At 43.0% G+C, this 16,952-nt stretch overlaps 1 protein-coding gene and 1 long non-coding RNA gene across 2 annotated transcripts in view; one reads left to right on the forward strand and one right to left on the reverse strand.

The window, feature by feature from the left end:
* Nucleotides 1-16,952, forward strand: part of LOC147157696 (uncharacterized) — an 88,141-nt gene that overhangs the window by 14,904 nt on the left and 56,285 nt on the right. The gene's annotated exons all lie outside the window — the stretch shown is intronic.
* irx1b (iroquois homeobox 1b) lies at nucleotides 8,720-11,803 on the reverse strand. The gene is made up of 5 exons (XM_086062826.1): nucleotides 11,280-11,803; nucleotides 10,648-10,890; nucleotides 9,683-10,451; nucleotides 9,528-9,588; nucleotides 8,720-9,064 (listed from the first exon to the last, which is right to left on the reverse strand). Exons 1-5 carry the CDS (start codon nucleotides 11,514-11,516, stop codon nucleotides 9,016-9,018), a joined length of 1,359 nt encoding a protein of 452 aa, XP_085918952.1. The 5' UTR covers nucleotides 11,517-11,803; the 3' UTR covers nucleotides 8,720-9,015.

Below are 16,952 nucleotides of genomic sequence, written 5' to 3' on the forward strand. Positions count from 1 at the left end.
TCCAATCACATCAGTAATGGAGAGGCGGGTAAGCATCTGTGACAGTGGGAAACCAGATCCACCCCCCCCACCACCACTCAGCCACCCCCCACCCCCGCCCCTGTATGCGAGTGTGTGCCTCGTAGATAAACAGTTGGCATGGACTCCTGTGCGTGTGCACGAAAACGCACACACATCCAGAGTCATGCGAGTCCTCATTCATCTGCCCAAGTCGTTTAGGCTAATAGAGCTTAATGGAGTATATTAACCCCTGTCTATCTAACACACACACACACACTGATGTGTGTGTGGGTGTGTGTGCGCGTGTGTGTGTGTGTGCATGGCTGTAACTGAGCGGCAGAGAGAGATTGACGGTGTGTGCCTTTCATGTGTAATTACGCTGTGGAAAAACAAAACAAAATAGCATTTTGTCACTCTCTTAAAATAATTCCGTCTTTTTTTTTTTTGCTAATTTTTTTTTGCCTAAGTCATCTCCTCATGATCTGAAAAAAAACTGCAAAATGACTTCAATTTGTTTTTCTTCACGTTTCCTATAGTTTTTCAAGCATGACAAAAACTGTCTTATGCAATTCTGCTGAGCTCTGTGGTTCATTTAGCTGCTGACAGCATGTTGTTCATCAGTGAAGATTAGCAAGCGCCCAAGTTCGCAGATGAGCTTGGATGTTGTAGATCGGCCAAATCCAAATTATGGGGCGGGGGCCATTTGCGGCACGCCATTACTTTTTCAGCGGCCCACAGCATATACTGAAAATGACATTTGACACGGCCTAAAAAGCTAGTTTGAAAAATAAAAAAGTGGAGGTGGGCAGTTAGAAGGGAGGGTGTCGAAAAAATAGTCACTAATAATATTACTCATAAATTGGTTTCAATATTGTAGACAAATAAGATATTTATTACAATAATAATAATAATAATAATTTGGTGAATAAAGAATTCAATTATCGAAGCAAAACTTTTTCTTCCACTTTCCACTCTGTGTCAAGGTCTGATTTATGAGCCCTCAAGTAAGTGTTTTTAAAATGCTCTGCTTACTGTAATTTCATCTTGTGTTGGTTCAGAATGTGCAAATGAAAATTCTCCTTGTTTTCTGAGAGAAAAAAAAAAATGTTTCCCCCGATTTATTTCCGGCTCACCTTTAAACTTTTCAGCACAGTTACCAATCATTTTTTTTCTAAACACTAAAAATAAAAATTCATATGGGTGCAGTTGTATTTTTAAAACGTCTCCACCCTCTAATTCATCTCTCAAATATGCTGGGGGGGGGGATGCAACAGGAATCCTCAGCCCCACTCTGGACTCCCCAAGAAGTACGCAAAACTATGCTGCTTCATACATGCGGTAGATGAACATTGTTCCCAACCGGCTGAAAGGAGCCAACGGTCCGAAAACTAAAGCGCGAACCCTCCCCTTCTCCCAATGCGCTTCTTGCATCAGATTACGGCCTTGAATGCCGGATAGACATCCACGGAGAAGACTTATCACTCCCTCCCTTTCATAGTATTTGCTGTGTGTATTTCCCCCTGTATATTAGGCATCGGCTACTCGCAGCTGCAAGCTAACAAAAAAGCTCAGGCTAAGAAGCATCAGCCTGTAAACTTTGCTGCATTGTGGAGCTTGTTGAATTACCCATGAGTTGTGATACTTTGCCTTTGTGCTAAACGCTTAATTCCACTAATCCCCGCGGAGGAACAGTGAATGGCGCAAATTCCCTATGATATCTCGTCGAGGCTAAACATTTGCTCACTTATGTATACACATGAATACACCGGGTACAGAAATTATTCTTTTGCCGACATTTTGACAGATTTAACCCCGCTGCCCTGCTTATCCTGCAGTGACATGTTGGGATTCATTGCGTCGGGGAGGCATTTACATTTGAAATTGCAGCTCGGAAAGCGGGGAGCTTTTTCAGTAGGCAGTTTTGTATTGGAAAATTGTACTTGCTTGTATGCGAGTACCAATACCAGATATTGCATCGAGACGATACTTTATATTGTGTTTCAAAATGATTGTGTTCATTTAAAATTCCTTTAATGGCACTCGACCGCCCCTTAATTGGAAAGCCCACACTGGGGGAATTCCAGTCACACCGCAGCAGACACGTCCACATCAAAATTTAGCAGTATTTTTTATTTATTTATAATAATGCATATATTTGTGGAGACTAAGGGTCAAATTGTATTTTCTAATTTGAAAAATGTGCAAAATTTCACAAGTTACTTCATGTTAAAGATGAGATAGCTCTTACTATGAAAAGAAAAATGCACTGAGCTGTCACCAACGTCTTACAAATGCAATTATGCCATCTAGTGGCAGAAAAATGACCACAACACAAATCAACACCACCCTCGTTTTTTTTTTAACGTAATTTTACAAATTATTATGAAGTTACTGTATCAATGACTAAAAGATGCAGCCATATTTCTATTAGTTAAAAAAAAAAATTCTCCCATTTTTATGTTGACAAGCGTATGAAAACTCAATAGTTAACTCACAATTAATCACAAATTATATATCTGTTCTAAATGGGCAATAAATGCACAATAACATATTTTTTATTGTGCATTTATTGCCCATAATTGATATATCTGTTCTAAATGGGCAACAAATGCACATTTGAAAAAAATGCCTTTATTGCCCATTTAGAACAGATATATCATTTGTGATTAATCGTGAGTTAACTATTGAAGTCATGTGATTATTTAATTACGATCAAAAAAAAATTAATCACCGAACACCCCTAATTTCAAGGTATCGGTACTCACGACGGCGACCGACCATTTTACGATCAAGAAATAGAAATGATAAGAATTGAAAATCGCCATTAGTTTCATGCCCTTTTAAGGAAAAGTGCTATAATGGGATACATAGGTCTTTAAAGGCACAGTGTGCATCATTTAATGCCATCTCGTGGTGAACTAATAGAATGCAACGATTTTGAAGCCAGATGCCTCAGACAGACCACTCTTCGCAAGCCTACCACCAATTACTACCAATCATTATTTGGAGTGAGCGAGCCAGCATAGCAGGAGCTAGCATGAGCGGGCGAGCAAGCACTCATTGGAGTGGCTAGCAGGAGAAGCTAGCAAAAACTAGCAACACGACACGAGCCGTAACCATCACCGGAGGCTAGCTACATTTTTTTCCTTTGGGTACCCGTACCAGCGACTACTCAGGAGTATTAGTGTGAAAACACTATAGCCACTATATTAACTGCTATTTTTTTTATTATCTCTCTATCCAGAAGCTTTTGACATTGTTCGTCTTTTCTTCTCCTGACCCCTGGAGGTCAACCTCTGTAAAAACCTATTTGGCAATCAAACACATGAGTCCCTCCCAACCCCCGTTTTCACTCGTTTCTGGCTCCTCATCCCGCAGTCATTCAACCCCCCCCCCTCCTCCCCCCGCCCGTGCCTTTCTGCGGGGCTGGCCCTCACAGCGGGGGCTATACAGCCCTAACTTGTCTACATTTACCCCCTGGGTTGGCTGACCAATGAGACCATTGCGCCGGGAGTCCCTCCTTTTACCCCCGCGCCATTCTCCCAGAGTCAGCTCATGCTCTCTGTTTTCACGACCTCCGACCCCAGGCCATGGCAACAGTGGCAGGAATGTCAGGAGTGATTGGCAGGATAAAGAAGGCAGCCCCTCTCTCCTGCACAAGCGGATTTGAGACACTTTGAGGGGCCAACAATGGCGGATTTGGGCTTGATTGGATCACAGATGAGCTGACGACTGTCAAAAGAGCACGTCGTCTTTACATAAGCCTGATTATCTCCTCGGCGGAGAAGAGAGGAAAAGTGCCGAGGGGCGTACCGGGGAGCTCGCTCCCATGCCGAGCGCGCCTCCAAAGGGGGATCGAGCGTCACGCGAGGGCTCGTCCCGCACAGGGCACCCGGACCTCTCCCAACCACCGGGGCCCTTTAACAAATCTATTCAGGCCACTATGGGGGCCCTCATACATGTGGCTGAGGGTGGGAGAGCGAGGCCGTCATTGTTGGTGCCCATGACCGTCCCATCAGCGCCGAGAGAAAGGGAAACGAGAGCGAGAGGGAGACGCTGACAGAAAAGAGCAGTGGGACAGGAGAATCAAAGACAAATCCCTCCTATAATCTGCCTCTTTAATAGGGATTAGAATTCACCAAAGAGCCTATATAGGAATACTAAAGCGCCAATGAAGACTTTATTCACACTGAGAGTTTGAGGGGCTCGCACAAGCCCCCCACCCAAAAAAAAAACTCCTCAGAGATCGTCCCCTCGCTTCGCGAGTTCTTCCCGGCATGCACCAGTTCTGAAAAGTTTGGCCGCAGGTTGGACCACAAACAGGCGGCGTGTAGTGTCAACTTGAGGAAGTTTCTAGCAGCTCCAGCCAGGAAATGCTCATCAAATGTTGGATCTGCTCACTTTTCGTTTCTTTTTTTTTTTTTTTTTGGTAAATGGCGCCTCCTTTCATAATAGCGCGTGTTTTTGGACATGCGGCGTAAGCGATGAAAAGGCCCTTTTGATGTCATTTTCAGCGCCATCATGCAACCGCTCACTGATATCCAAGTTTGAAAGAATAACATATTGTTTGGGTTCTTGGAAAGGACAGTCGCTCGAGCTGGCTGGTACGAAGCGCCGGGAGAGAAAAAGGGAGGCGCGAATGAGAGAGAGAGAGAGCGGCTAATATTCTCCTCAGCGGTGCCGATGGCAGTCTGTCAGATTTGGCAGAGGAAGTGAAAATGGCCTCAAGTGTCTGGCTGCCTTCCACGTTGTTGGAACATCAATGACAGCTCTCGCTGCAGCGTCTCTCTGTCGCTCTCCACAGCGACTGTGCTGTTTATTAGCACCCGCGTTCTGACCCAATCTTTCTCATTGTGCACGGATTGACCGGAATCTATAAGACCGACATAAATGCCGACCTCTTTTACACAAAGTCGTGTTTGGCTTTCGTTTGGACTCATGGACGCTCTGCGTATTATTTAAATGTTACATTGAGGAAATATAGGTTAGCCGTTATTTTTGCCAAAATGGTGAATTTTAAATGTAGAAATGACCGCACTCAAAAATCAGCCGTCATGTTTTTCAAGCCACAATTTTGTCATAGCAATAAATTAAGTGCAATTTTTATTTCAACTTTATCTGCAATACATTTGAATTGAATCATTGTGTAAATACAGTTCTTTTTCTTAGACTATATGTTGGAAATACCAGGTATCGGTATCGGGCTGATACCCGGCTTTATTTCAAGGTGTCGGTACTCGCATTAGCGATTTTACATATCTGGAAGTAGAAATGACAAAATGCCATATTATAATACATATATATAAGTCTTTCTTTAAAATGATCTGTAATAATTTTTGGGGATATTTTATGTATCAAAATTACTAGTGGTATCGGTGCTTGGTTATTGGTCATTGTGACTACTCGAAAGTTAAGTACTCATACAGGTATCCGTTTGAAGAAAAAAAAAACGGTCGTATGTTAACTCATTCACTGCCATTGACGGCTATAGACGTCAAAAGATCGACTTTTACTCGGCTGGCAGTGAATGAGTTGATGCTCAAACTGCATGTCGGTACAGCGACGTACAATAAATGCGTAATGTACTTTTTTTTTTAAAGAATTAAACCACTGCCTTGTTTTTGATCAACAATTAGACATGGACATGATGGTAGAACTTAAAAGAAAGATGAGATCCACTTTTAAAGACCATCGTCGAAACAATCTTGAAGTACTATCATAATTAAATAGACACTCTTATCCTTACTACAAATACATGTACCATCAATAACATTTTGATGGGAACATTTAATTTAAGTACTACACAGTTTTGTCGTTACAGCTTTATGGATTTTGTATGTTCATATATTTTTTTGATCTACCATAAAACTATGAAATGATTTCCTGGCAGCCGTAGCAAACGTCTGCATTACTTGAAGTTGATGCGCACTAAAGACCATTTTGATTTCCCAGGAATGGTAATTAATTTATATAAGCCTCAAAAGCGCTTTACAGTCGACTACTCATTCATCTACTGATGACGCAGCATCTTAGTAGTATCTTGCTCAATGATACTTCGACGTGGTGACAATGCGCATGGGATCGAACCCACAACCTCTGGGTTGGGAGACGAGCACTCTCTACCACTGAGCCCTTTGTCTGGAATGTACAGTATCTTGCCCAAAGAAACAAAATGAATGAAATTCTGCATATAGATATTTATCTGTCTCGTGATGAATGTCTTCACATTAATTAATTGCTAATTATAAAATATAATAACTACATCCTAACTGATATTGATTTGTTTTTGTTTAGCCTAATGCTGATTCCTATATTTGTCAAATATTCAGATTATGATCATTCTGAAAAACGATTATTTAATAAAAAGAATTGAGCAAATAAAATAACTTATTTGCTCCTATAACACATACAAAAATAAATGTATTAACTACTGGCAAAAAAAAATTGACTCTTTTACAATATTTTTTCCTTTGGTATTTGTTTAATTATACAACAGAGGGCCAAAATCGGAAAAAGAGAAAAAAAGCTGGCTGATTTTTTTGCCTATTTTGGTTTAGCTGATTCTTTACTATTTCCATAGAACTAATATTGACTGAATAGGTAAGACTCTAATAACACCATTATTAACTCATTCACTTCCAGCCATTTTCACAGAAGCAATCCCCTTCACTCACGGCAGTTTTACTGGATTTGCACTGATTTTGCATGGCCCACAGAATATTGTGTTCTGTTGCTATAAAAACATGGAACCTACCAAAAGAAAGATTAGAGTCTCTTCTTTTATCATGAAAAAACATATTTTTCTATCTGTTTCCGTTTTGCAGCAATTAGCATTAGAATATAGCTAAGTTTCATCATTATTCACAAATCTATTTAGAAGTGTGAGTAAGAGATTTTTTTTCAACATGGCTCTGGTTCATCTCTTTCACTCTGCTGCCACCTGCTGGCCGTTTGTGTAATAACTACCAATTCTTCAACCGTTCTCTGCAGTTGAGAGGCTGCATCAAAGCCTTCTGTATGCTCTAGCATAAAATAATAATTTAAAAAAAACGTATAATTACATATTTGGGACACTTAAAACATTTAAAATAGAACGTATTTTTACGTTTTTGGGGAGCAAATGAGTTAAAGGTCATTTGAGCACATTTCTTATTTCAGAAGTGTGTACCAGACTGGTAGCCCTCAGCTCCAAAACGGTCCGATGGCGCTTGACGTTTGGGCGAAGTTGTATAATGTATCAATTTTTGTAGTGTTGTTGTCTGCCATTTTTTGCACCTAAACGCAGCCTTCTGATATCATCCATCGATTTTCTTTCACTTGTCCAAGATTGTATCACGGTCGAAGCAGCCTAAGCAGGGAAGCTCAGGCTACTCTTTCCCTCGCCACTTCGTCCAGCTCTTCCGGGCTGATCCCGAGGCATTCCCAAGCCAGCCAGGGGTCAAACTGTCCAGTCTCTCCATCGTGTTCTAGTTCATCCTTTGGGGCCTCTTTTCACCTCCCTAATTTGGAGGCATCCGAGCCAGATGCTCAAGCCAACTCGTGGTAAACTCATTTCGGTTTTGGTCATGTAAGAGTGGCGGCATGGGGCCCTCGGGGTTGGGCGGGGACACATCCAGCCCCCCCCCCCAATCATGAGCCACGCATTTGAGTAGGAGCCACAGCTTTTATGCTTGACAGCTCTAAGACCCCCCACCTTTCCCTATTTTCCTCTCCACCCCCGCTATTGGAGGCCCTTGAACGTCAAAGATGAGTTGGAGTGACACCCCCCTGCCGCCCCCCCCCCGAGCTGCTATGCCCCCCACCGGCCGCTGGCCTTTCCTGCTTTCTGATCCATATTTCAGAGCGGTGCCACCGAGGGGGCGTAATCCAACATTAAAGCTTAAAAAGGGGCCGAGCTGAAAGCACAGGCGCGGGTCCGTGAGGTCCTGGAAATCTTCTATTTCACTTTCAGTAGTGTTTCGGGACTTCCAAGTGGCTGACTTAAGCCTGTGAGGTTTTTTTTCCCGTTTTTTTTAACAGCTTTTCAGGACTTTTCTTGCAAGAACCAGATGGCTAATTGGCAAACAAAGCCAAGCTAACAAAATACGAGACAACTTAACTTGTGATCAACAATCATCAGGCAAATGTTGCTAATACTTCGAGTATATGTTAAAATATTATCAAGGTGTCCGAATCGATATTGCACGTTCATTCAAAAGGTTTCCCTGTGAAAAGCTGCTCATGCACACATTTCGATCAGGCATGACGCTTACGGTAAACCGGAAAGGCCGGTTGACGTTACAAGAAGCCATTCAGCACAATACAAAATATAATTTGGGTAACATGTGACTGTTTTCATAAAAATGGATGCATCAAATATCAAAAGTACGTATCGTATCGTGTATCACGATACGGATCGTATTGTGACACACGTGTCATGAGGTTTTTGGAAAAACTCAGTGCATCAAAATTGCATAGGGATGAGTATACAGGTATCGGTACCAGCCTTATTTTAAGGTATTGGTACTCGCATCTTGTGGCCATTTTGCAATCAGGAATAAGACATTACATAAATAGAAAAAAAAGGGAAAATGCTATATTGGGATATGGGCTAAAAAAAAACATCCCTAAATGTCAATAAATAAGAAATTGCAAAGTTTCAAAACCACTATGAAAGTTTTCAATAAAATGCAGTTTTGATAAATGTGTACCATTTACTCCCTTTCTTTAAAATTAGACCAAGCCATTTTTTCAATTATAAATGACTATCATGACATTTATTTAGTTTCTGAAAAATATATTCTTTAAAGACAAATTCATATCCTGTATTTACAATTTTCCAAAAGAAAACAGTAAGCGAGTAAAAGAACATACATAAATGTGAGGTACAAGCAAATCGGTAACAAGAAAACATCTCTTTTACAATTATAGGCTAAAGCGCAACACTCGAACAGGTTGCCCTGTCAAAAATAGTCTTTGTTAAATTGTTCTCCGTTAAATAATTGTTTTTTGTTTTTTTTTAGTCGGTTAGTATTTTCATAATGATGATGTGAGAGCTCGCTGCGTTCCTGTGCCATGGTGAGGTCTGTTGGAACAAAAGAGGAAATGCAAAATTAGAGAGATGACATAAAAATGAAAATCATTTTTTTTTAAATTTGCTATATTAATCATGTCTGATTGTCAGTGTTAACCCAAAAAGTGAAACCCCTCTTGAAATGTTGTTCAAAGCCTTTCGGCAGGCTCCTGCAGCGCTTCCTTTGACATGCATTGACTGAGGGGAGGCGTGAATAAACGGCTGCAGATTATTTAAATGACCCCGGCTTGCATGGAGATAACTCTGAGGCCCCCGCAGGACGCATCAGCCTGCTGCCTGACGAGGCGTTAAAGTGGCCTCTCAATCACATGATTTATGTGCTCACAGCTCAGCCTCCGTTGCCAGTCAGGTGTAGCGGTGTTTATACCCCCCCCCCCCCCCCCCCCCCCCCCCCGCTCGAGGGTTCATTTAGCACGAGACGTGTGGCAAGAATTGGAAGCTTGATAGCGTTTACCTGTCAGTGATGAGCTGGAAAGGAGACTTGAGTGAATCCGGCCCGTGGTCACTGTCGTCATCTGGAAAACAACAACAACAACAAAAAAAAGCCCGTTGAGTTTATTTGTGATTTTACACGACGGTGTTGTGATAACATCCCGTCGTCGTATATACCGTCTCTTTTTGGACTCAAGCTTCCGGACGAGTCTCCGTCACTGTCGTCTTCTGTCCCGGAAGTACCGTGTCCGTGTGCGTCACGACGCGCGGGGGGCGCGGGTCCGCGCAGGGGCAGGTGTCCGGCCTGCGCTCCTCCCAGGAGCGACCTCATGTTCAATAGCGAGTTGGCGTTGAGAAAAGCCGCGTTGGCCCAGTTGTGCAGTTTGCCGATCTGGCACGTGTATATCCCATGACCCGGCAGCAGCGCCGGGTGTCCGGCGGCCGACGCCAAAGCCGGGTGGTGCGCGTGCGCAGCAGCGTGGGAGGTTTTGTGCGAGCTGTCCGGTGCCGTGGCGGTCTCAGCCAGGGACCAGATTTTGGGTTTGCTCTGCGGCGGTCTCTGGCACTCCTGCCCGCCGGGGGAGCGATCCGCCTGTTTGACCGCGGGTGGGGCTTTATTGAGGGAAATAGCCGCGTCCGCGGAAAGCGTCCTGGTGCTTTCGGTGCTCCGAGGCTCCGTCGAGGCCTCTCGCTCGGCCACGTCCGACTCCTTCTCGCCCTTCCTGCAGCCCTGCTCCGCTGCGGCGCGCGGCTCCTCCGGTCTTTCGATGTCGACCGTCTCCAAGTCGATCTCCTCGTCTTCGTCGTCGTCGCTGCCGTTCTTGCCTTGCTCGTCCTCGTTGTCGCTGCTGAAGATGCGTCCGTCGCGGTCCTCGGCGCTGCGGCCCCACGTCACCTTGTTCTCCTTCTTGAGACGCCTGCGTGCGTTTGCGAACCATGTGGACACCTTGAATACACCGAGATGGTTTATTAGGCCAATTAATTAAATGTATTCTGTGGTGGAATTTGGCCTACAGCCATTTAAATAATTATAATTTAAAAAATGATTGGTGTTTGTTGATATATTTTTTTCTCCATCATCCACAAGAGCTAATTTTTCACTTAAAAAAAAATATATATGTATATTATTTATTTTCCTATACCTGCGTGAGTGTCATCCTCGTAATGATAGCAAGCATGATCTTCTCCCCTTTGGTGGGGTAAGGATTTTTCTGGTGCTCCTGCAGCCAGGCCTTCAAGGTGCTGGTGGTCTCTCGCGTGGCGGTCTTGGCCCTCGACGGGTCTCCGTAGGGATACTGGCCGTACGGGTAGAAACCTTGAGCGGCGTGCACAGGTAGAGAGCCCGGGTGGGGACTCGGGCTGTCCTTTAACTCGTACTGAGAGCCCTGCAAGTGACAAGTTGGAGGAGAAGATCAAATGACTTAATAGTGTGTGAAATTGTAAATAAATACAAATAAATAGGTTTTGAACGTGTCGGACATAATTGAAATTATTGCTTTGAATTGTAAATACTTTTTAATGCAATATTAGACGATGTGTTTGGTGTAAATTGCATATAAGGATTTAATTTGTTCTGATCATGTCAAACATAAAATTGCTTTCAAATCAAGTAAAAAAAAAAAAATTAAATGCAATTGAAGCTGTGATCATTTTACATTTAAGCATTAAAAATGCGGCACAACGAATTCGTTCTCAATTAGTCTAAATGAATGACATTATTTTAAGGCTAATTTAACCGCGTCGTGTAAGTTATGTAACAACTTCCAAGTCTTACCATTTGAGATATGAGAGCGAGGTCCGGCGCTCCGCTATACGGCAGAAAGGCACTGTAGTTGGGAGCCGCCCACGGGCTCCCGTACATCCCCAGCATGGAGCCGACAGCGGCGGCTGTGGCCGACGAGCTCACGCCGCTTTCGCCGCTTCCTTCCCGGCTCGAGGCCGGCCGTTCGCCCGCGTACACCTCATGGGCGGCGCTGAGGAACTGGGGGTACCCCAGTTGAGAGAAAGCCATGTCCAGTAAAATCTCTCCCAAAAGTCGACAAGAGCAGGCAAGAGGGGAGGGGATGAAAAAAAAAAAAATCCCAAATAGATAATGGATGAAGCTCAAAAATAAAAGAGGTGTCTAAATCACCAGAGTCCTGTTTGGAAACTGTCAAGCTTCCGCTTGCGCGCGCTTCTAACGGTCCGAGTCAAAGCGCCACTTTGGCACGTCGAGTGCGGAGTGATGCGCGCGTTTGGCCGCAGGAGCTTTCTGGATGTGGAGCTGACTGACTGATTGGCAGCCTACTTAAGCTCCAAGCTCCTCCTATGCCCAGGGCAGGCGATTAGTGCATTGGTTAGCCCAGGTCGTGGGTGGCTTGTGGTGTGTGCGCTCGAGCGTGCGTGTGTGTGTGCCTGGACAATTTTCTTTTTTTTTAAGTCGAACAATATGGTCATAGAGGAGGATCTGTGAAGTGTGTGTTACATTTGCCACTTTATTAGCGGTGTGAGAAATACGCCACCTGTCATTGTCACATTGCCGGTGCTCATCGCGTTGAACTCGCAATCGCGGATGCAACAAATGTCGTTAAACGCGCTAATTAAAATGAGCAATAACGAAGAATTTGCATGAGTTAAGTGGGGCAATTGGCACCCTTTTTTGCGCGCATTTTGCGCACGCCGCGTGACAGCTGATCCTCGCTATTTGGACGCAACTGTCTTGCCTTTCAGTCTCTGGCAGGCAGATGGGACCGGCAGGCCATTGATATGGTCGGCCAGGTCCGGGAGGAATGTCCGTGATTATCGACGGAAGTCACTGGAGCATATTTTCACAGGGCGGATACCAGGGGACGGATGGGATTGATAGAGATGGAGAGGATAAGAAGTGCTGTGGAGTGGAAAATGACAGATGTTGCCTGAGAAGAATGGGCTGTTGTTTTAACATGCAGACAAATTGTACATTGACCGAAATAGCTACAGTTGGTGGTGCCTTGAGATATGAATTTGATTTGTTTCATAACCACACTTGCAACTGAAATCATCACATTGAAATGAATAATAATGCATAAATACACCCACCCCAGCAAAACCAGGTTGTTTTTGAAGAGAAAGTCAAGTAAAAAAAATAAAAATAAATAAAAATTCCCCCACTAGCCTAATCATAACATTCAGGTTAATATTGCATTTCTGGAATATGAATTAAGCAGAAAAAGCCACCTGTTTTTATCCATTTCCATCAGGGGGCGGCCATTTTGTCACTTGCTGCTGACTGAAAATGACATCACAGTGCTTAAGGGCTCAGGTAGCGACCAATCACGGCTTTTTCTGGGTTTGGTCATGTGACATTCGCAAACTGATGCTGCATTCGAGGAAGTCGGACATATTCCACTTGGAATCTCCCAGTTCCAACCTCAAAAGCGTTTGAAGCGAATGTAAACAACAAAGATGGCTGATTCGGATTAATTGTTCTGGTTAACACAGTCAGTCGAAATCACGATGGGTTACGTAAAGCTACTTATTTCGAATAACTAAATTATTAATATTATACTAAATACATAGATAAGTATGTTGATAATTGTGTAAATTATGTTTTGTCTTTTTGGGGTTCGCCATTGTCGAGTGACATCAGATTTAAACTGGTCGGTGAAGTCCGGTCTTTTTTTTTGTTTTTGACTTTGCAACTCGGATTTCCGAGTTCAAAGGGGATACTTCCTGGTATGAAGTCAAAAAAAGTCTGATTTCCCACCTTCCTCGAATGCAGCATGACCTCTTAGGCACTGCATGTCATTTTAAGTTGACAGCAAGTTGTGGCCACTGTGAGGGATAAAAACAGCTCGATTTTTTCTGCTTAATTCATCAAATATTATAATTTAAAAATTGTTTTTTTTGATCAAATGAATCACCAAAATGTACCAAATTCTGATATCCTCATGGAAGTATATATGATGGTCGTAGAAAGTGGACTTTTATGAGTGCAATTATGAAGGATAAAGGCAGAGATCGGCGTGTTGCCTCCTCATTAACAGGTTCGAACATCAAAATAGCAACGACTCTCATGTGAACTCGCATGCGCACACACTCAAGCACTGGGGCGGTGCTAATGAGCTAGCGCACCCGGCGCCCTGCTCACTGGCCTGTGGCCCTCCTGGCTTCCCTCAGAGGTTAGCCGTGTAATTACTCCGTCCCCATAAATACAGATTCATCATCATCATCATCATCATCATCCTCCTCCTGGAGCCCCCCAAACCCCCCCCCCCCCCCCCGAAGAGCTGAGAAAAACGACAGAGAGAGATGAGAGGGAAGGAGGGGAGGGAGGCGGGGAGGTCTAATGATTTCATTACTGTGCTTAAAGCCCACTCGGGCTAAGTGACGGACCACTCATGTGGCGTTTGCTTTCTCTCCTCGAAGCGCCATCGGCCACTTGTGCAGCTCAAAGCTGTTTTCCTAAACGGATATCATGATGCGGCTTGTGTGTGTGTGTGTGAGAGAGAAATATAAAGAGAGGATGCTTAATCTCCATGGCATTTTAAATGGCATTCATAGAGAGTGGCCCTTTCCTCATTGCCAAGGTAAATGGAGCCAGGGGACTCCATTTCAGCCCGATAAAAGAGCAACACTCGCAGCATTCCCTTCCTCGCTCTCCGTCTCTCTCTCTCTCTCTCTCTGTCTTGTTTCTCACTCAAAATTGATGTTGTTTTTTCATGACAGGGAGGGAAACGAGACATATCCACCATCTAATAGGATAATATAACCCCATTCAACACACACCCTAGCCTCCCACCCGCTCTCTCTCTCTCCCCTCTCTCTCTCTCTCTCTCTCTCTCTCTCTGCCTTTGTAGCTGCCTGATTTCCATAGTGTCTCTGTGGAGAGGCAGTTAATGAATTCCTCTGAGCGGGAGAAAGGGGGGAGAATGGTTTTGGCGGTTTAGAGAGAGAGAAAAGGGGGGATAGGGGGGGGGGGAGGAAGGCTTTGAGCTACGCCATTCAACTTCACAGCCGAGGCCTGCTTGTGCATTCACAGTGTGTGCGAGTGTGCGTCTTTTAACATGAACCTGCTAAGACTACCAAATATTTAGACTGGCCTCAGACCTCTCTTTATGGGCGACGCTGGATTGAGGGATCTCGGGAGGCAGCTTGACTCCATTTGAAAGCCATTCCCCGCTATTAGCCGCGCGCAGACAAAGGAATAACTTACATTCGGACACGTTCAAATGAAGTCCCCGCAATCCACTCACATTGCTGGTTTCCTCTTGGGTCATTTTCGGTGAGGTAAATAAAAAATGTCGGAACGCATCGCGCTTTGTCCGATACTTCATTTATTCATTAGTCGAGAGTGATGATTCAACTACATCCTAATGGTTACGCCGATCAGTATTTGTTGTGTTGACACATTTGCTGGTTCACCTCTAATTTGAGGAAACTTTTTTGTGTAATGAAAGAGTTGTGTTATGTGTGAGCTTGGCTCTTTTAAAAGAGTTCGCCTCCGACTAATTTATCGAGTGGAACTTTTTGGGAGAATATCGGCCATAATGCACCATATGAAATACTTAAACTCAGTCTAAAATTGGATCTCTGTTTAATTGAAGACAAATAAATGCAAATGATTTGTTTTGCTCCCAACGGCTAATTAAAATAACATTTGAAAATATTCACTCTGAGTTTAGTTTTTTTTTTTGTGTTTACGTTTGCATTCAGAACGGTTGCTCTCTCGTCACTAATATGTTTCCAATTGGAGCAAAGGAAATAATGGTGTCCACGAAGAGACGAGGCAAAATGGCAGCAAAACCAAAACAATTTGCAGGTTAAACCACAGCTGTTAAAATCTTTATCCTTCCATATTTGGTGAAACCAAAAAAAGACTCATAACCTGAAGGAATGTAGAATTTCCCATTAATTCGAATGCACCAGCAAACACGTTTTGGATAAATAAACACTTTTAAAAGGAATGGACAAGTGACGCTCCAGTAATGATGCAAATAATATTCTACCCGAGAGACAGTGCATAAAGTGTCACATATTTGCATCATTCTAGTAACTTCACCAGTGGTGGGGGAAAAAAAAGTGCCTTCACCTAAACCCATTTGTAATCTGCTAATCGCTTACCTGTGCAACAGGTGGCGCTGTAGCTCAGAACCATAAGGCCAATTTAGCCAATACCAAGCCTGATGAAAGACATTTTCAATACGACGATGACAAATGGCGGGAAATTGGCATCAGCAAGAGACTGAATTACTAGCCCTCAATGTCACATTTGATCCATTTATCGAATATAAACTTTACAAATGTCAATGTCATGAGTTGTAGCAAGCGCTAAAAACAAATGACCGTTTTCAGTGACCTAAAACAACCGCTTATGAAGAGTGTATTTTGTGGCAATCAAGGCCCGCGGGCCAGATCCGGCCCGACAAACCAAAAGTAAATCATCTGTCTCATCTTCTATCATCCCTGCTCAAATCTGAAACCTAAATTTCAAATTGTCACGTGCAACAAATAATGTTGAGATTTTGCAAGATTTTTTTTGTTACCCTTTTTACAGTAACCTGAATTAATTTTTTTTCTTTCACTTCTGATTTCATCAACTTGTGTTTCTGTAATAATACGAGGAGACGATTAATTTGGTTTCACCCTCATAACAGCCTTCTGAGGGAAGCCGTAACTACCGAGTGGTCTGTGACAAAAATAAGGTTGACATCCCTGATCTAAAACCACAATGCATGAAAAAACATCAATTAAGCCATCCATTTTCTATACAATTTTTCCTTATCAGGGGTTGAGGGATGTCACTTCAGGTGATAGGTGGAGTAATCAATCATGATTAAAAAAAAAACATTATTGCATGTTTTTTTTTCTCCTTGGGACATGCACAACCGATTATTAATGCATTCAAACCCCAAAACGTTATTTTTTAATACTTTGTCCTTCAGTCTCAAAACTGTATTTACATGCTTTTTTTATGCTAGAGCATACAGAAGGCTTTGATGCAGCCTCCTAAACTGAAGAGGTGTCTTAAAGCAATGGTAGTTGTTACAAAAAATGGCCAGCAGGTGACAGACGAGTATAAGAGATCAGCCAGTGCCACTTTGCAACAAGCTCTTTTTCCTCAGTGTTTTCACCAAGAATATGAATATTGATTAAACTTAGCTATATTCCAAAGCTAATTGCTGCAACAAGGAAACAGGTACAAATACACTTCTTCTTCTTTTCTGATGAAAGAAAAGACTCTAATTCATGTTTTTAGAACACAATATTCTGTGGGCCTTGCAAAATCAGTCAAAATCCAGTAAGACAGCCGGGAGCGAAGGGGGTTGCTTCAGTGAAAATGGCTGGGAGTCATACACTGCCATTGACGTCTATAAACTTAAAATATTTTAGTTTAACATTTTTCCCACTTTTGTTAACAAGAGTATGAAAACCTAGACATTTTTTAATAATCTTTTTTTGTTGTTGAAAAATATATATATATATTAGG

Source organism: Leptonotus elevatus, chromosome 19, assembly GCF_054856555.1.
Source record: "Leptonotus elevatus isolate MCC_2025b chromosome 19, RoL_Lele_1.0, whole genome shotgun sequence".
Classification (NCBI taxonomy): domain Eukaryota; kingdom Metazoa; phylum Chordata; class Actinopteri; order Syngnathiformes; family Syngnathidae; genus Leptonotus; species Leptonotus elevatus.

Bases quoted from the DNA above. Each gene is read 5' to 3' on its own strand.
- irx1b (XM_086062826.1), bottom strand. From the start codon at position 11,516: ATGGCTTTCTCTCAACTGGGGTACCCCCAGTTCCTCAGCGCCGCCCAT. The intron at 10,891-11,279 runs GTAAGACTTGGA...TGTCACTTGCAG, and splicing joins TCGCTCTCATATCTCAAATG to GGCTCTCAGTACGAGTTAAA. The intron at 9,589-9,682 runs GTATATACGACG...GTTGTTTTCCAG, and splicing joins CTTGAGTCCAAAAAGAGACG to ATGACGACAGTGACCACGGG.